Genomic DNA, 18,957 nt, shown 5'->3' with positions numbered 1-18,957 from the left:
GACAGACGGGGCAATCCAACAAGCATCGAACACAAGCCTTGGCCTCGTCCGTCGTCCTTATAGTTTCGACAAATCTGAAACATTCAACTCCTATAACTCGCGAGTGAAAGGAGATCACTCGACTTTTACCGAAACCTATTAAGCAATGCAACTACTCAGGCCTTAGCAACTAGTATTCACAAATAAGGTACTAAGTTACGCATATAAGCCTCCATTACACCTCCTCGTCCGGTCAATGAGCAATTCAGCAATCCATAATTCGTCTCGCCGTTTAGCCTCCACTTATATAATGGGTTTCGTAAATAGTCTACATTTAATACTTCTAATTAGTATCTAAACATTCGATGTGACGGGTGCTTAAAAATAAGTAAAAGTAACCAAACGGGGCTAAGGAAGCTTTTGTTTTCAGCAATATCCATACTTGGTTAGTGGTGAATAAAAAATTATTTTGATAATTGAGTTGAAGACTTCCTCAAAAAAAAAAGTTGGATCTTATGTCGTTTAATTTCATAATTTTCCAGGGCCCTGGTAGTATAAATGGAGCCTAGACCAAGCACCAGGCAAGCCAAGCAGACAAGCTCACCGAACGGACAAAGCAGGTTACCAAAGGCATTTGCTGGCATGAGCGACGGGTCGGGGGAGTGGCGGGAGGACGGGGATGGGGATGCAGATACGGACGCGTGTTGGGATCGTCTCGGGAGGGACCTGACGGCGCTGATCCTGTCCAAGCTGCCGCTCCGCTCCATGCTCCGCGCCACCGCCGTCTGCAAAGCATGGCGCGCCGCCCTCCGAGCAAGCCCCTCCTTGAAACAAGGCCGCCCCTGGCTGTTCCTGCACGGCCGCAGCAACGCCGGCGTCCCGCGCATCGGCCGCAACGCCGTTGCTTACGACCCCGACGAACCGTCGTCGTGGGTCTCCTTCACCCTCCCGACCGACTGCGTCGCCGGCGCCGGGGGTTTCGCCTTCACTGCCCCCTCCCTCTCCCACCTCGCCTTCGCGCCGCTCCTGCGCGACGGCGCCTGGCGCCACGCCCCGCCCCTCGCTTCCTCACGGTGCAACCCCGTTATCGCCGCGGTGCCCTCGGGCCCAAGCTCTGAGCGCCGCCACCTGTTCTTGGTCATCGGTGGCGGGGGCTTCCCGGGGGGCCTTGTGGACATCGAGGACAGGCTTCCCACGGAGCTCTACGAGTACGATCGCCGCGGCGACGGTGCCGCCGCAGGAGGAGAATGGGAGCAGGCCGCGCCCCTCCCCGAGGAGCTCAGGACGGGGAGCTCTTCCTCCCTGTCACTCTCCTCGGCGCTGGTCGGGGACCGCTTTTTCTTCGTGTGCGGGATCTACTCGTGCACCGTGTCGGCGTTCGACCTGGCACGGCGAGCGTGGACGGCGCCGCACAACCTGTGCCCGGTGCCGGGGTTGGTGGCGGCGTTCGTGGCGACGGGGCACCGGGGGCGGAGGCTGGTGTTGGCTGGAGTGGAGGAAGGGAGATGCGCGCTGGGGGTGTGGGACGTGGAGCCGCGCACGCTGGCGGCGAGCAAGATTGGGGAGATGCCGGCGGATCTGGCCGCCGGCGTGCTGCCGGGAAGCGTTCGGTGCGTGGGGCAGGACGGCTTGCTTTACGTCTTGAGCGAGGAGGAGCACAGGGGGTACCCGGCCTGCGTCTGCGAGGTGATCGACGACGACGGAGACGAGATGGCGTGCAGGTGGAGCAGGCTGCCACCTCTGCCCGCGCCGGCGGGCAGGAGTCGCTTCCGCCGGATGGTGGCCTTCTGCTCTCCCGTCCTCCTCCGTAATCACCTCCACACGGACTGAGCTATCAAGGGTTGGCATTGTGTTCAACAGTTCAGAGCAGTTTCAGGCTATCCTGCTGCTGCGACCTTCCACATATGCACACCGTAGCATACTCAAAAGCATTCGTACTTAAGCCTGTGAGAGACTCAATCGTGGGACTATAGTGGGTGTTGTACTGAGTGTGTGCTTTTGGATCGTCTTCTTCCTGTATGTGATTGTGATCGTTGAAAGAAAAGTATCGTTCATTCCTATATAAAATCTAGAAAATTGGGAGTACTCATGAATCAAACCTGAACTGGAAGATTTGACAAAAAAAAACTTAATTCATTTCGTGTATTAATGGAATCTTGTTGGTACATGGCACATTGAGCTTCGTTTGTATTAGGAAAATGCACATACAAATAGGATGTACACATCCCGCTAAAAGAAGATTTAGTTGGTTCTAGCCATCACAGCATAATCACTTAGGCTATGATTGGATCTTGATATTGGAGGGCTTCGTATTGAAGGGTTCAATACCAAATCAAGCTGGTTTTAGAAATAGGTAACAATACCAAAGCAATTGTTTGAATGTTAGATGAAATTGCTAGATGGAATTCAACGAGGTAGCAAATACCAATTCGTGTTTGGATATGGGTGCAGTAAAGATTTGGCACCGACCCATCTTCTTCTCTCCACCAGGTCAGCCGTCTCCTACTCTTTTCATTGTCGATGAGCATGTCACTTACCACTAAAAGAATTTTGAAATGAATCCAAAAAAATTTGAGCACTCCTATCGAGTCAAGTACTCGAACTCGAGTACAGGAAACCCAATTAGCCGAATTCGCCCTAACCATAGTGCTTCAAACACTTGACGTACTCAAAAGGTAAAGGCAAAGTACAATCAAAGATTATATATATTTTACAGACTTACAATTTTATTACAAGGACTCCCTGGCTCACAATACCACATTTTTTTTCAGGCAGAAGCAGGTTACAAAATACTAAAATAAAGTAAGAATAAATCATCGACATAATTTACCATAAACATATATATTTCAAGGAAATGAATCAAATTGGCAGTCAAGGTTGAGCAACCAACACCGGCTGACTCTTGTCCCGTAGGCACACACAAATCTTTCTCGCTAGCTGCTAGCACTCCGGGTCGTGGTAGATACGATGACAGCCCCGGTCGGTGTAGGGTGCGCCCGGCGCAGCGCAGCTGCCGCGTGGAGGGCACGTCGGCCTGTTTGCATTGAGCGGGTTGATGTAGCCGGCACCGGCCGCCGGCACTGCAACCGCGGCCACAAGAATGACGGCGACGAGAAGAAGCGCTGGCACAGACGGCATGGCCGCCATTGGTTTCCTAACAGTCACCTTTGTGGAAGTGGATTGCTTGCCGCGAGCAGCTCTCAGCTGTGTTACTGAAGTTTCCGATCAGGGGATGGTGCTTTTTATATGCACACCGTGCAGCACAATATGATTGCAAATGCCATTGCCAGCCATTCCTTTTTGTTCTCTAGCAGCCCGTGAGATGCTGCCGTGTCCTATATGGAGCCCACTGCGTAATTGCTGCATGGCAGTGTTCACCTACCTTGAGCGTGCATCCATTGTCAAGACTCCAGAACAAAAATAACTCATTGTAACACGCCTGGTGTGTCTCAGTTGTTACATGATGTAATCGACACCAGATTTTCGACGCAGGGGACAAGAAGCTCCGCGGCGGCACACGAAGGGATCACGTCATCTTCTCCTCGGCCGCCGCTTCCGTTCCACCGCACGGGCCGTGACACCTGCTGCACGTCCGCAACCTTCTCCAACACCCTGTTCCTCTTATCGTACCTGTACATGTCCTCCTCGTCCACGGACATCAGCAGCACGCCGCCGGCGTCCACGGCGAGCGGCGCGACGAAGTCGACCGGGCGGTAGAAGTCCACGTGCCAGCGCAGCCACCACGCCGGCCTGCCGGGCTCGTCGTCGCCAGTAGCCACCCAAACGTCGAAGGCCGTGGGCGCGGTGGCGTGCGCGTGGCACAGCTCCCCGGCGAGCTCCGCCACGCGGTTGCGCCGGCCGACGGACCTGACGCGAGGAGGCAGCGGGAAGACCGCGAACGTCTCGTCGCGCAGGCTGAACCGGAGCAGGATGTTCGCGATGCCGTCGTCGTCGACGTCGTCCTCGCCGGACGCGGACGGGTCCATGGCGGCCCAGTAGATAGCGCCGCGCACGCAGACTGGCGGCACCGAGTCGTCGATGGGGAACGGCGCGTTCTCGGTGAACCTCCAGCCGGCGCCGGCACCGGCGCCCAGCCTGAGGACCTCGTGGCCGACGTCGTCGTACTCCACGACGACCGAGCCAGAGCGCCCGTCGGTGAATATGCGGTTGACCCGGTAGAAGAACCTTGACAGCACGTACCCGTTTGTCCGAGGGTCGAAGCCGATGGCAGCGACGGCCGACGTAATCATGGTAAACGGCCCGACGTTGGGGCTCTCCGTCGGCACGGCGACGGACTCCATGGTTGCTGGGTTCCACACGGTGGTGTGCGCCGTATGGCCCGTCGACGCGGTGACGGCGACCAGGCCGTTGCAGTGCGCGGACCCGCGGGGGCGTCACCGTCGTCGCTTCTTCTTCGTCGTCGTCCTCCTCCTTCTCGTCCATCGGCCACGAGATGGCGAGCATGGTTGGTGGCCTGGCGCGAGAGAGCTCGAGGTGGCGCCGGATGAAGGCGGGGTCCCTGACGGCGGCGCGCCATGAGCGGCAAACAACGGACCCGGAGCGCAGCAGGGATTCGGCGGGGAGGAGCGCCAGGATCTCAGAGACGAGCAGGTCCTCGGGGATGGTGGCGGCGGTCGCAGGCGGCGTGGGAGTGACCCGGTGGCGTTTTCTTGGTCTCCGGGGATCGTCGTCATGTTGGAATGATGTTTTGCCGTACGTGTGAGGAAAATGACCATCTAATGTGGCCCCGGTAACCAAAATGTGTATTCCTGCCATGCCATGATCAGAGCATGCCGACGGGGACCATTAGACGGCGATCGTTCGACTGCTAGTGGCTACCAGCGACTGCACATCCCTCTTACTGTTATTCTTGTTTCTTGCATGTTCCTTCTTTCTTCTTTCTCGCTTCCAATGATACATCGTTCACCCCGCCATCGCTGACCACCACCAGTCGCCGTGCCGCGCCCTTCCCTTACCACTGCCGTCACTCGCCCCCCACCGCCAGTGCCATCTACGCCTGGCTTCGCCACCCACAATCCGCCACCACCGCCAGACCTGCTGCCGCCCCTGCCGCCTCTAATAATCTCACCGACCAGCGACCATGCAAGACCCTCAAACCTAGAAACCCAAATTCCTAACCCTAATCCCCCTCCACCCTACCACCACCGGCCTCTACCGCCGCTCACGGCCGGCGACCGCCATCTGCTCCGCCTACCTCCCGCCGTGGCCACCTTCACCCCGCCCTCCTATTGTCGGTCGTTGCATGCGTCTAGACTCTAGAAGAAGGGGATTGAAGGGGTTGGAACGGATAGGGGTTGCAAGTGGGTCGAGTCGTTCCATGATGTGTGTCCATTCGCTGTAATTAGGTAGCGGCGCCCACGCCCAATAGGAATTTTGCACGCCGACGTGCAGTCAGACATGGGTACAAGTACAATAATGTTTTAGTGCACTAGGTTGAATGAGATTTCAGCTATTTCTTTTAAGGGTTCGAGTGCCAAGCACATGATGCATTAAGCATTTTTTTTGGTAGACCTCGCTCAGTTTGTAGCAAGATGGCGTGTTTAAACACGGGAATTTCGTACGACTGATCGAGCTCATAGGATTCTCATGGAATTCCAGTGCCGTGGAAGCTAGGGGCCAAGTAGTGTTGTACACATGTCATGCTTAAATCATCACCACGCTAACATGACGGCTGTTGTGCAAGTGCAACACAAAATGTGAAAGACTCGATGTAGATGCCTGGATACGAGTAGATCCTATAATCATCACGTGACCTACCGCGCAACAATTGCAGTGCTCCACTACTCCACTCTTGCAACTTCGTTCGTGATCATCGATTCGATTGCTCATATTCAGAGGGAGACCGTTGCCCTACAGTTCGTTGTCGGAGTAATGGGCTGTAGCAAAATGCACGAATGCACGCAATTGTTTATTAAAGGTAAGTATATTACTACACGTCAGTGGTTTTATAGGTCGTCTTATGCAGTGTCATATAGGATGTTTGATGATGTGGAGAGAGAACAAGGAGAGAGAAAGATGTCGTTTCGCTAAATAATCGCCTCATGAGTTAAATTTAGGATTACGAGACAACTCAACAACCACTGTTCGAGTTGTTGTTACCATGCAACTCATAATATTTCTTTTTTCATATGCATAAAGTAAGGAATTATATAGTTATGCCAGACAACTCATTGCACGGGTTGTCTGTTGAGTCGTCTCAAGATTACATATCCATGCATGATATTACCTATTAGATGACACCAATATACTTGCCGTAAGGACCCATGCACCGAAAATTGTAGGGGAGCTGCTTTGAGACGCTTATGGCCATCCCTATCCAACCGTACACAACCACTATCAACTTGCTGCATCCCCAACTAACTTCCCACATGGCATTATGTGAACCTCTCTGGTTCATCCCACAAACAGTATAATGTTCCTATTTTAGACGTGGAACAAATAAAGACTTATTTGGCAGGGCTGTGGCTGTGGCTGAAACAGCTCCAGCTGTGGCTCCTCTGGTGGAGCAGCTTTTTTTTTGCTCCAGCTTGTCCGGTTAGGAAAACATTTAGCAAAACGACTTCTCCTGATTATTTCAATTGGATAAAAATATGCAATGTCCATAATACCCCTATCTTTTTCCTTTTTCTTTTCTTTTTTCTTCCTTGTTTTCTTTTTTCCTCCTATTCTTTCCCCCTTCTTCCTTCCCATTCTCTATTCTCGCTGCAGCTTCTTTAATTTCTTGCAACAATGGGAACATTTTGTTCTCGCTTACTCCCTGTGAAATGAACATACTCTAAAAGTTGCCCTTAGCAAACTTTATCCTTGCTGTCATTTCTGGATGGCAAAGGCTTTAAGGTTGTGCTTATTCTTACGGCTTGGATGGAGATCTTTCCTATCTTTCGAGGTCCACCCTACAATACGGGTCAAAAAAGCAAAAAAAATAAGTGATTATTTTTAGCCCTTATAAAAAGAAAACAGATTCTTGAACCTCTTTTGATGCTCATCTCGCGTTAAGGTACTTTGAAAAAAAAGGAAAAACGTGCTTAGACACCATCACGAGAAAATATTGATATTACTAACTTTCTCTATCATTTTGTTTGCTAGTGGCCAATGATTTTTAGTATATTTGGATTACCCACTAAAACTATGGGCAATTGGCTTGTTGGTGATTTAGTGAAATTATTGGAAAAATACAAATTGTATATACTAGAAAATTGTCGGCTGCTCGTGAAGAGATGCTAAAAAGCACTAAATCTGGTAGCCTGATCATGATTACCTACGTGTTTGGGACACAATTTTGCGGGACGCAAAGGGTCGTATTAGTTGGGAATTACAGTGCCGAAGAAGACGCTAAGTGTTGTACTCAGGTCATGCTTAAATCATCATCACGCTAGGATGGCGATTGTTATGCTCCATTAACTAAAAAGGTTAAAGAATTGCTGCATGAATAGATAATAGTAGATCCGATCATAAGCCTACCAATTGCACTGCTCCACTAGTCCACTCTTGCAAGTTTGTGATCATCAGTTCAACTGCTCATAAGAGAGGCCCTGGAAAAAAGATTATATCCTACACTTCGTTGTCAGAGCAATGGCCCTGGAAAAAAGCAGAATGAACGCAATGGCATGGCCTTAGCTCCCGTATTCTCAAAAGATCTTGATTATTGCCATACCAAACACCCCAACTCCTCAGACCTGATCAGGTCAGGTTGGTGGAACTGGATCAAATGGAAATGGAAACGGGTCCTAAGTCAATACTAGCCCACAAACATTGTTGGACAGCCATTTTTCTTAGAAAGAACATTGTCGAACACCCTAACTAAGTTTGTTTTCCGTAGCTTGACCCGACTCCTCACACCCAGCTCATTATTCTTGCTTACAGCCTTTATCGAATACACAATTTCGTTTGAGAAGAGAATGATAAAACTTTTTATAATGCATAGTATCATGATGTTGTTTGTTAGGAGTCACAAGTCAATTAATTATTATATGAACTCTTTCGTGAAAAAAAAAACAAATTTATTGTATGAATTATGTCTATGACAATGGGCCCAAAATGTGTGGGGTCTACAATAAGTTATTTTCGTACTCAAGCTATATATCTATCAAGATACCACTTTCATCTCTCTTCTTTAACTACTTGGCATATCATCAAATGTTCTAGGTGGCACCTAATAATTAATGCTAATGATACTATTCACCGAGAGTGACCTAATCTATCTATAGGTGCCGCCCATCCCAGTCAAAGTTCCCTATGCACCAAAATTGCAGGCAGCTGCAATAAAGTCAGCTTAGTTATAATCGATTGGAAGCGATTTGTTCAAACCCTCCCCCCTCACAACGGAAATTTCAAATGGTGGAACAATTTTTTTGCAATATATATTAACTTTATTGTTCGGGTAACAAACTGGGTTTCTTGATAGCACTTTTTAGATGACTTGTGCAACAGTTTTGCATTGCTTGAATGATATGATGAAATTTTATTGTCTAATAATACAATTCAATTGTTCTTCTTGATTTCCTTGAAGTTTTCATGTCAATTCTTTTTCCATTGAAGTACTATTGGACACATAAATATGAATCAATGGAATATTGACCATGAGCTACTTGAACATTGTTAATAAACAACTGTAGCATTTACCTCATACCATTGGTACATGGTACATCAATGATGGATTAGCTAAACATTAGTAGAATGTAGAAAAATATTTTTCCTTTGTCCACTTATGATTTTGCGGCAATATGGTATTCCTGTGTTATTTGGATCGTGTCATCGTGATATGCCATGCAAATGGCTCAAAAGCATAGTCCAGTATGTACCATATGAGTTCTTTACGTGGACGAGGAAATTAGGTTTGTAGAGGACGAGGAAATTAACCACGAGCCCACGACGGCACGACCCACAGAATAGTACAAAGTACAAACAACAGCTTCATCAGGCCAACTAGGCCTAGTAGGGTGAGTGAGGAGGGTGTGGGGCTAAAGTGCACGAGCCTAATTTTGTGGGCAGCCCAAGTAGAGCCCAGTCGCCACCAAAATATTGAATTTTTAAAACTTTTTATATGCCGCTTTAAAATATTAATAAATACTAGATCCTAAGGCTAGTCCCAGTGCAAGGTTTCATTGCACTGTTTCCAAGGATGCCACATCATCCCATGAGGTGTATTCTCATGAATGAAACAGAGAGTCCCAGTGCACAGTTTCATTTCACGATTTCATAGGATGCCCATAACATTTAATTGTGAGGCATGTGATTGGATATGGTTAGATGAAATGAAACTCTATAGCCCCCAATGCAAGTTTCAATAGGTTTCATAGTCTTGGAAACAGTGTATACACAATTTCATCCTGATGAAACTCCTTCCCTCTCTCACTTCATAACTACCATGCCATGTCATCACATATGCTGATGTGTCACCTTATTTAATATGCATGAAACCTCTATGAAACTACCACTGGGATTAGCCTAAGGTTGCCGTCACGTGGACGATCTATATAAATATCCTACCAAGAGGATAATCTTTCCTTCTGCGTCAATAATTTATCTCTTTTCTATGAGCACATCTTAAAAAATCGTAACTTTCACATATATAAGTGGATCGAGAGTATTTTTTTTATCTATTTTTGAAGAGTCGAAGGTGTATAGTGTCTGATTTTAGAGTTGAGGGAAATAAACCAGATTTTGGCGATTACTAAAGGAGTCAAAATGGACTAGAAATCTCACAAAGTTGGCAAACTATTCTTTGTGATTTTAGTTCAGCCCTGCACATCGACTGTAACACACATACAGGACGTAAAAACCATGGAACTGAACATGAATACACCAGCCCCATAACCCCAACTTTCAAGAGCACAAGACATTTACCAGAGGAAACTCATCCACAAAGAACCTTGACTATATATATATGCTGTCTTGAACACTTCGATCTAGCATCAAACAGCGATCCATATGACACAGCACTATTAAATTTGTGTTCATTTTCATTTATGTTACAAGCCACAGTACTCCCTTTCATCATTTTCTCTACCCTGTGACAGGATGAACCCTGATCCAGCCAGCATCTGCTCCCTTAGATTCTTGATTGCTTGATACCTCTCCTCATCATGCTCAAAGTTCAGCATCCCGTTGCTACACCCTTCTGCCCAGTCTCCCTCCAATTCGTCATCCATGTCCCGAAAGCTTCGCTCTAAGCGGCACGAATTGGCACCATCCATCCCTCTATCTGAAAAGGATTCATGCCTCTGCCTGCCTTTTGAGGAAGGAGTGTAGCTCCAGGTGTAAGTCTTGCCAATGCCATCGACATTCAGCTCAATCGAGTGCATTTCACTGCCTTCTGATGCATCGTCTGTGCTGCCTTCGCTGCAGTTTCCACCATTTCTGCAAGCAACTGCATCAGCTGCAGCTGCGCTAGTTTCAGATGCATGGGACAATTGCATTGGATCAGTTACTGGTTCCTGCTCTTGCCTAGTATCCAGATACGCTTGGAGCTCGTCGCGCAGCTGATTAACAGCTGCATTCTTCTCCTCAAACTGTAGCCGTGCTTCCAGCAGCTTCATCTGAACTCTTTGTTCGCGCCACTCATCCGCTAACTGAAGCATCTCACGCTCTTTCTGAAGCTCTTCTTGTGCCTTCTCAGTTTCTCTCTTCAATGCCTCCACCTCGGCCTTGTCCTCGTCGATTCCTCTGATGAGCTCGCTGCAGATCTTCTCAACCCTTTCTTTAGATTTCCTCTCCCTTTCAAGTTCTTTTGTCACTGCCTGCAGTGAGGTTTCAGTGTTGGCTAAGGCAACGCTTAGTTTCTTGTTTGCCTTCTCTGCTCTTTTCCTTGACTTCTTCTCACTGTCCAGCTCCGAAACTATGAATTGAAGAGCATTTGCAGCCTTTTCCTTTTGTTTGACCTTCCAAGATTCCATTTCTTCTGTTAGTTGCTTTTTTAAGCCCTTGATTTCGTGGGCATCTGATTTTTGTTCTCTCATAAGCCTCCTCACATGAGCACGAGCAACATCAAGCTCAGAACGCAATGCAGAAATGAGTGATACAGTTGACGGATTCAGTTCTCCAGGTCCCCAGATGTGGGCTAGTACTTTCACAAGTTCTTTAGATGCAATCAAGCTGTTCTGCAGATCCTGCAGGTTGAATGTTTTCTCCTCAGGACATCTTGAAACATCATCTTGGGAGCATGTACCTACCTGAAAAACATTAACAAATATTTGTAACTTCAGTGACAAGTGCTATCATTATTAGAGAACAATGAATTTACTAATATGAAATGAACAAATTCAGCAGTTTTTCCTAAACCACCAACTAGTGACTGTCATTTTACAATGTCTAGATTGTACTAAGCAAGAAGAAATACATCATATTCGAGAAAGTTTGTTAGACTTTTAAAGCCTCATAAACTCACTTATGGTAGATAAACAGTGTGATACTGTACATCTAGTAAAAGTAATATACCGGTATACCGTATACCAATATTATGTCTTCAGTAGTATTCGTAGTTGATATAAAAACACCAAGTAAGCACAAATCAGACGCATACTGATATCCTTTATCAAAAAAAGGAAAAGGCAGCATGACTGAAATTTAATTCCCTGCCCCGGAGAAGGGAAAAAAAACTAAAAATGAAACACATGTTAACCACATAATCAAAGATCTCTGAGATTGTCCTGGTCCTCAAGCATCAGGTTGGATTATTTTTAATTGAATATTAGCTTCAACCAACCTTGCAACCCCATCCAATTTGCTTTCTCAAGTTCCAACTTCCAAGGTTGTTCAACTCTTAACCAATGTGTTTACACCCCATATACCTAAAAGGCAACTACTGCTCAATAACTAATCCTCATTCCTCCCTAACAGCCTAGCCATGAACAAAGTATCATTGACTCGTGCTGAGCCACTTCATCAGTATAATAAACAATTAAGCTGGTACAAGCTAGCTCATAGCCAGTTGCAGAAGTGGACAAGATGCATGTGCATATCAAAATGCCTCCTTGGAGACGCGCCTCACATTTCCACTGCTTTCATGCTTACAGAATCAACTTGCACTTAAAGGTGTCCTATGTCTGAATGAGGCGCCAAAAGTTTTCACCTTTCTGAAGTGAAACATTCCTTTTTACATGGAACTAGGTCGCTGTTCTCTAAATTTTTAAGTAGCTTCAGAACTCAAAGTCGGCACCTATGCAGTGCACTATCCAGAGAGCAACTATTAGGAAGTCACAAACAAGATTTCTTGGAACCTGGGAATAGCATATTGAACTTATGGAAACTAACTTTGGTGTCAAAAGATATATTACCTTTTTCGAGTGGAAGATATCTTATTCTTACAACTAGCAAGGTTTATATTAAATACCATGAGTAGCTTGATAACTCAGACTCAGAACCTATTCAGACACAGCACCTTTATCTTCTTTGGTTAAGTTACTTCAAATTTGTAGTAATCACTTCAATACTGACTGAATCAAGAAAATATATAGCTTTGGAAGCTGGCTAAGCATTCATCTTCAGAATAAACTTGCCCCTGATGGTGTACGGCTATGAATGATGTGTGAAAAGTTTTAGCCATTCTGAAGTAATACACTCCTTTCCTTTTACTTAAATCCAGGTTGGCATTGCTCAAATTCATAAGTAGCTTCGGAACTCAACAGTTAGCAGTTTAGCACCTTCCTACGAAGCCTACTATTCTCGGGTGGTCAAAATAATGCTTCCTTAGAGCATTGGAATAGAGCACAACAAAATTATCAAAACCAACTAGTGTACTACATTGGGATAGAGTGTTAAAAGCTATCACCTTTCCAAAGCTAGAGATTACTTTTCTTCCAATTAGTTGTTTTTTTATGCATCATAGGAAGCTCGAGGACTTCACTTTTTTTAGATCATAGCTGGAGAACTCAGAGCCTATGCAGACACTCCATCCTTTACCATTTTGGTTAAATTAGTGAAAAAATAGTCACTTCAATAATGACTGAATCAAGAAAGTAGCTTTGGAACTTAGCGGTGTTGTTCATCCAAACAAAACCATTTTCACAACATGACGCAGAGTAGCATAATGCATAGAAGTTTTCACGATTTTTCAGGCGACAATTTTCAGCTGAATTGACCAAATTGTGATTTTGCAAATTGTAATTGCACTACAGTCAGAGCTTTGCAAATTGTAATTTCTGGTTTTGTTACCTCCATCGTACTGCCGTTGCTCATCATATCGGCCGAAAACCACCGGCCATAGCCGCTGCGCCGGCTACCCTTGCCATCTGCCTCCAAAATCTTGCTCCGGCTTCTTGACCTCTTGGACATCTGAATCACAAGACAGAAAATACCAACTGGTGGTCACTCACAAATGCCCCCAAATAGCGCGACGAAATCATCAATTTGCTGAACCGATTCGATTCGCCACCGCTCACCTCCGTGGACCCGCCGCTCCAGGGAACCAAGCTCCGGCGCGCCCCCGCGGCGTCCGCTTCAAGCAGCATACCCCTGTCCATATTCTGCCAGAACGCGTCGACGAGCCTCCTTGCCGACGTCGACGCCGGCGGCGGCCGCGCCCCGTCGGCACCGCCACGGCAATGCCGGCTCCGGGACGACTCTGACATGTCCCCGGCGCCGGCCCGGCGCCGCGGCAGCAGCACCGCGGGCCGCCTGGACCGCAGCCTCCTCCCGGCCGCCGGGTCCGAAGCCCCCGACGACGACACCGCGCGGCGCTTCCGGATCTTGTGGGCCAGCCTCACCGCAGCCGCCGCGGCAGCCTCGTCGCCGGCAGCTCCCTCCCCCGAACCCCGCCTCGGCATTGCAATCTCCCAAGGTTCTTCTCACCTCCTCCTGCGCAGCAGCCAAAAACAAGCAGAGCGCAATGCGGCTGGTGTCAATCAGTGCTCAGTCTCGCTGGCCACTACTGATGCGGTCAAGAAGATGGGGAGATGCTCATGATGAGAGACTGTCACATCAGTCAGAACGATCAAAGCGGAAAGAGGGACAGCGAAAGCAAAAGCGGTAAAAGGATGGAATCGATGCAGCTTTTTTAAAAGAAGGAATAAGAAGCAAGCAGGGGAGCAAGAACTGGCGAGCGAAAGCGGTCGATGTGACCGTCACACACAGAGAGGAACACACCTTTGTTAAGCTAAGCACAGGAGGCCATTGGGATTTGGGAACCAAGATTCGTCCTTCCTCCCCCGTCCCGGCTTTGAACCGACGACGACTGAAGATGCGGCTGAATCGTCTCGAAAATGCGCGAAAAAGGAACCGAAAATCACAGGGGCGGGCGGGGGATGCTATGGATTAAAATGTGGAGCTGAAAATGGCAAAGAGATAAAGAAAAGGGTGAGGGAAACAGCTTTCGCGGAGGCCGAGGAACACACAGTTCCAAGGGCCAAGAACCAAACCAAGCGAATACGCGATGGAAGGCAATGTGTGGTGCCCCCCAAAGAATGGCAGCAGGACTGAGCAAGAACCTCGAGATCGCAGGGGGAAAAGCAGGGGAACGCAAAAGAAAAGGCGGAAGAAGGAAGGAGGAGGAGAAGAGAGGAGGCAGGAGAGGTGAGCCCCGAGTGGCGTACCCATTGATGAGCTGCCTGGCGTGCCTGCCCGCCTGTCCGCCCGAGCTCGGCCGATCAGCCGCTGCTGCTGGCTCTGGCTGGTGCCGCCATCATGAGGGCTTTGGAGCTTCTGCTCAGCTCGCACGGGTGGGGGTGATGGAATGGAACGGACGGAGGGGACAGGGATGATGGGTCAGTGCGCTCGGCCGGGGCGTGTACGCTGTGGTGTGTGGCGTACGCGTGCGTGTATGTGTCGACGCTGCTCGAGGCCAGGGGCGGGCAGCGCGCGTGAGCTGTCGTCCCGGCCCGGGGTGGGTGCCTCGTATGATTGGGGCTTGTCGGGAACGGCTGGCCGGCCGGCCGGCCGGCCGATGGTGGTGGTGGAGCGTGGGCGTACGCGACGCTACGGCCGCCGAGGTGCGGGGCACGAGTAGGAGGAGTAGGGCGGCGGCGTGCGGCGGGGATCCTGGTGCACTGTACGCTTCCAAACCAGGGGGGCCAGAGGAAGAAGATGGGGGCCGGCCGTGGCTCCGTGGCTGGCAGGCTGAGCACATGCGCCGTGCCGTTGCAGTTGCGGTCCTTGTGTTCTTGGTTTTTTTTCCCCTTTTCCACCCACTGCGCTATGCACGTGTAAAGATGCTTTTACGTAATATTTTTACAGATATGCATATTATGACGTAGTGTGTATGGGTATGAATTTCAACAATTGTCAAGTGGCATCTCTCAGTGAGATTACATTGATCGGTAAGACGGTAACGCTCAACACAAGCTGGTGATATGCGTTCCTTTAGTAATCTGCTGGGTTGCTCCTGAGCCAATGTATTTCTCAAGTAAAATTAGCTTTTTAATTCACATATAAACCATGAAGTTAGATTTATTACAAGAGGCACAGCACCCCCTTTTGATTGATTCCGGCTCCGCTCCTGCCTCTAGTTGATAAAAGAATTCAATTCTAAAATTATCCTAAGTCAAACTATACTTCATGAATACTGACATTATAAACATTGGTATCTTTTTTACATAAACTTAGTCGTTCTTTAGATAGTGTGACTTAGGATAAAGTTATATAGTTTTATTTCAGTTCACAATCTTATCCATCTATCCGTCATCTAATTGTTCAGCTTATTACATACTTAAGGGCGTGCTTGTAAAAGTGTAAAACCATCTATTTTGTTGCTTCCTGACATGCCACAGCTCAAGATTTTCTCGCTACACTAATAAAGATTATTTTGTTGCTTTCCAATATGCCACAGCTCAAGATTTTCTTGCCACACATTTGGTGCTGGATTTTTGTGCCATGGTTTTGGTGCCACCGTGTGGCGTGGCTGGATGCCGCCAGAGACCAAGCACGCCCTACATCTCCCTCAGGATGGCCAAATACTATACATTGGCTTTCCTAGGCAGTCGTGTTCCGCCAATGCATGCATATGAATACCCATACTAGCACCATCCAGCCACAGATGATCCTAGATCTTCTACCATACCCCTGTGTCCCAGTCTCCAATCCATAGTGTTTTCTTTTTCCCGGTACATACTTTTAGTTTCATTCCAGTGCAACATCTCCATGTTCTGATAGGGCCAGCAGTAGTTGAGGCTTTGATCACGGTTCAGATGAATCTTGCAAGAATGCAACGCAAAGAAAGGACTTTTTCAGTAGCGCGTTACGGACCAAGGGGGAACACCCAAACGTGTGACCCTGTGGCCGGCGTACTTCCAGCACATGCCCTACTCTGCGTTCTGTAGCAGGGGCAATCAAGCTGCAACTGCAAATAGTAACTCAGGAATGTTCAGGGTTCACATGGCAGTAAGGCCACATGCGGAATGAAGCCAGGGAGAGCTACGAGTACCATGGCTAAAGTTTGAAGAGCCAAAGCTAATTGTAACGTAGGCCTTGTTTAGTTGGGGAATTTGGGAGGTGCCAAATTACTGTTACAGCACTGTAGCACACTGTAGCGTTTCGTTTGTATTTGTGAATTATTGTCCAAATATTGACTAATTAGGCTTAAAAGATTCGTCTCGCAAAGTACAACAAAACTGTGCAATTAGTTTTTAATTTCATCTACATTTAGTACTCCATGCATGTACCGCAAGTTTGATGTGATGGGGAATCTTCTTTTTGCATAGTGTCAAAGTTGGGAGTTAGGAGTAACTAAACATGGCCGTAGCATAGCAAGCAAATATGTTCCGGAGTTCAATCTTTTTTAAAAGAATGCAAGTACATGAGAGATGCTCCACCCGCCCCCGCATTGCTCGAGCCGGGCGACTTGGGCGCCCACCGCACCTCCCTGCCGCTAGGCCCGCCTCCACCGCTCCCTGTCGGATACATCCCCAATACCCGCAAGGAAGGAAGAAGTCAGACTCCTACTAGGATTCCCCTGTAATCCTACTAGGACTCATCCCGTGTAATCCTACTAGAACTCCTTGTAATTCGACTAGTACTCTGCCCCCTGGAGTATATAAAGGAGGGCAGGGCTACCTAGCTCGGCAGGTCACACCTCAACACCCAAGCGCAGGTCGCCATATACGGGCACCTCCAAACAGGACGTAGGGTATTACGCTACTCCGGCGGCCCGAACCTGTCTAAATCCGTGTCTCGTGTCCTCGCTTTTACCTTCAAGTTCCAGGTCCGGCGATCCCCCGCTAGACATTCTGCTACCTCGGGTACCCCTTGGTAGACGGCCGGTATAAAACACCGACATTGGCGCCCACCGTGGGGGAGATCGTCGAGATCACCGAGCGAGCTTGAAGGACCTCATCTTCAAGCCGGCGTTCGCTTTCAAAGCAGGCGCAACCTTCGTCTTCGACTCCTGACTTTGCATCACCGACGACACTGGGTCCTTCCAATGCTACATCATCGACAACCAGGAGAAGAAGCGCCTTGACGGGAACTCTCTTCCACAAGAAGCAGAAAATCTCGTCGAGAAAATCGACAAATTAAACCTCGGATCAAGGTTCGACTGCAAACTCGTACTCCGATGGCGACTTCGGGTTCGACCGCGATTCGAACTTGAACTCCGACGGCGGCTACGGGTTCGACCACGACTTGAACTCGGAGTCCGACGGCGACTCCGGGTTCGACTACAACTCGGAGTCCGACAGCGATTCCGGGTCCGACTATAACTCGAAGTCCGACGGTGACTCCGGGTCCGACTACAACTTGGAGTCCGACAGCGACTCCGGGTCTGGCTACAATTCCGAGTCCGACGGCGACTCCAGGTTCGACCGCAACGCGGAGTCCGACGGCGACTCCAGCTTCAACTCTAACTCGAAGTCTGACAGCGACTCTGAGTTCGACTACAACTCGAAAGTCCGACTACATCGCGAGCTCGCCAACGACTACGGGCGGCTCGCCGATGATTTCTTTGACTATGTCGCGGGCACGCCGACGACCACGGTCGGCTTGACGACGACTCCGTCGACTACGGGCAACTCGTCGACGACTTCAACTACATTGTGAGCTCACCGACGACTACGGGCGGCTCGGCAACGACTTCGACTACTCTCCTCGACTACTTCGCTCGGCAACACACTGACGACTACTTCGTCATGACACTCACCGACGACTTCTCCGAGTAAGTCGCGGCATTCGCCGACTACTACGGGCGGCTTACCGACGACTACTCCGACCATATCGCGACACTCGCTGACGACTACTTCTACTACTCGTCTCGACTACAAGGCTAGTCGAGGGCGAACTACTCCAATTCATCGTCTCGACTAAAAGATTAGTCGGGGCAAACTTCGCATCATCGACAACTAGTCAGAATCTCCTCCGACTAGTCGACTTCGTCAACAACCATTACGGCTTCATCAATGACCATCACGGCTTCGTCAACAATCATCCACGAATCAAGCTAAGTTACTTTTCTAATTATTTTCCGGCTTACTTTCCGCTTGCACGCGACATGCGCTCTACTCGCCGCAAACTCTCACGTACAACACGCGCTCTATTCGCCGAAGGGCAGCAAACTCTTTTCGCGCTACCGCGCTCTCTTTTTATCGCAACAGCGACTACTCCTTTTTGTCTTCTCTTAAGGTCACTACTCTTCTCGAGCAGAACACGCCTTAACTCGTGAAAGCCTCGGGTGCACCTGTGACGCCAAATGCTAGCACACATACACGTGCAAACAGCAATGCCCATACGCGTACACGAGACACAGCTCTCATACACGCAGCGGCTACGGCTAAACGGGGACTGAGAGCCTAAAACGTAACAGGCTAACTACTCGGGAAGAGTATGACTGGAACAAGAGCATGACACACAATGTTTACATTGATTGCTGAATAAATTTCAGCAGTTTCAATATCCTACAAATATGCTACATAATGTACGCATCTTTTCTTTCAGGACAAGCTTTGGCGACGACGCTCGTTGCGACACCAAGCGTGCCTCCAGAGGCACAGACTAGTTCCCGAACTCGGGGGCTAAGCACCAATCACTACTCAGAAT

At 48.7% G+C, this 18,957-nt stretch overlaps 4 protein-coding genes across 6 annotated transcripts; 2 read left to right on the top strand and 2 right to left on the bottom strand.

The window, feature by feature from the left end:
* The first annotated feature begins 621 nt into the window (after positions 1-621).
* Positions 622-1,809, top strand: LOC101767801 (F-box/kelch-repeat protein At3g24760). The gene has a single exon (XM_004977886.1). It carries the CDS (start codon positions 622-624, stop codon positions 1,807-1,809), a length of 1,188 nt encoding a protein of 395 aa, XP_004977943.1.
* Positions 1,810-2,655: 846 nt separating this feature from the next.
* LOC101767401 lies at positions 2,656-4,823 on the bottom strand. The gene has a single exon (XM_004977885.3). The coding sequence runs from the start codon at positions 4,278-4,280 to the stop codon at positions 3,429-3,431; it is 852 nt and encodes a 283-aa protein (XP_004977942.1). The 5' UTR covers positions 4,281-4,823; the 3' UTR covers positions 2,656-3,428.
* A 4,886-nt stretch (positions 4,824-9,709) lies between these two features.
* On the bottom strand, positions 9,710-15,029 carry LOC101761287 (myosin-11). 3 transcript variants are annotated; one of them, XM_022828608.1, is made up of 5 exons: positions 14,529-15,029; positions 14,083-14,263; positions 13,380-13,794; positions 13,153-13,272; positions 9,710-11,171 (listed from the first exon to the last, which is right to left on the bottom strand). In XM_022828608.1, the coding sequence occupies exons 3-5, from the start codon at positions 13,761-13,763 to the stop codon at positions 9,972-9,974; spliced, it is 1,704 nt and encodes a 567-aa protein (XP_022684343.1). In that variant the 5' UTR covers positions 13,764-13,794; positions 14,083-14,263; positions 14,529-15,029; the 3' UTR covers positions 9,710-9,971. The 3 variants fall into 3 exon arrangements, with proteins under 3 accessions (XP_022684343.1, XP_004975385.1, XP_004975386.1); XM_004975328.4 differs by lacking the exon at positions 14,083-14,263; XM_004975329.2 differs by lacking the exon at positions 14,529-15,029 and having other exon boundaries at positions 14,083-14,497.
* LOC101767005 (clumping factor A-like) lies at positions 14,400-17,964 on the top strand. The gene is made up of 2 exons (XM_004977884.1): positions 14,400-14,508; positions 17,459-17,964. Exons 1-2 carry the CDS (start codon positions 14,400-14,402, stop codon positions 17,962-17,964), a joined length of 615 nt encoding a protein of 204 aa, XP_004977941.1.
* The last annotated feature ends 993 nt before the right edge of the window (positions 17,965-18,957 follow it).

The sequence above is a fragment of the Setaria italica genome, chromosome VII (assembly GCF_000263155.2).
Source record: "Setaria italica strain Yugu1 chromosome VII, Setaria_italica_v2.0, whole genome shotgun sequence".
In the NCBI taxonomy this organism is placed as follows: Eukaryota; Viridiplantae; Streptophyta; class Magnoliopsida; order Poales; family Poaceae; genus Setaria; species Setaria italica.
The sequence above is the reverse complement of the archived record's forward strand: the minus strand, read 5'-3'. Positions and strand labels throughout refer to the sequence as shown.

Bases quoted from the DNA above. Each gene is read 5' to 3' on its own strand.
- LOC101767801 (XM_004977886.1), top strand. From the start codon at position 622: ATGAGCGACGGGTCGGGGGAGTGGCGGGAGGACGGGGATGGGGATGCA.
- LOC101767401 (XM_004977885.3), bottom strand. From the start codon at position 4,280: ATGGAGTCCGTCGCCGTGCCGACGGAGAGCCCCAACGTCGGGCCGTTT.
- LOC101761287 (XM_022828608.1), bottom strand. From the start codon at position 13,763: ATGCCGAGGCGGGGTTCGGGGGAGGGAGCTGCCGGCGACGAGGCTGCC. The intron at 13,273-13,379 runs GTGAGCGGTGGC...CTTGTGATTCAG, and splicing joins GGAGCGGCGGGTCCACGGAG to ATGTCCAAGAGGTCAAGAAG. The intron at 11,172-13,152 runs GTAACAAAACCA...AATGTTTTTCAG, and splicing joins GCAACGGCAGTACGATGGAG to GTAGGTACATGCTCCCAAGA.
- LOC101767005 (XM_004977884.1), top strand. From the start codon at position 14,400: ATGGCAGCAGGACTGAGCAAGAACCTCGAGATCGCAGGGGGAAAAGCA. The intron at 14,509-17,458 runs GTGAGCCCCGAG...CCTCGGATCAAG, and splicing joins GAAGAGAGGAGGCAGGAGAG to GTTCGACTGCAAACTCGTAC.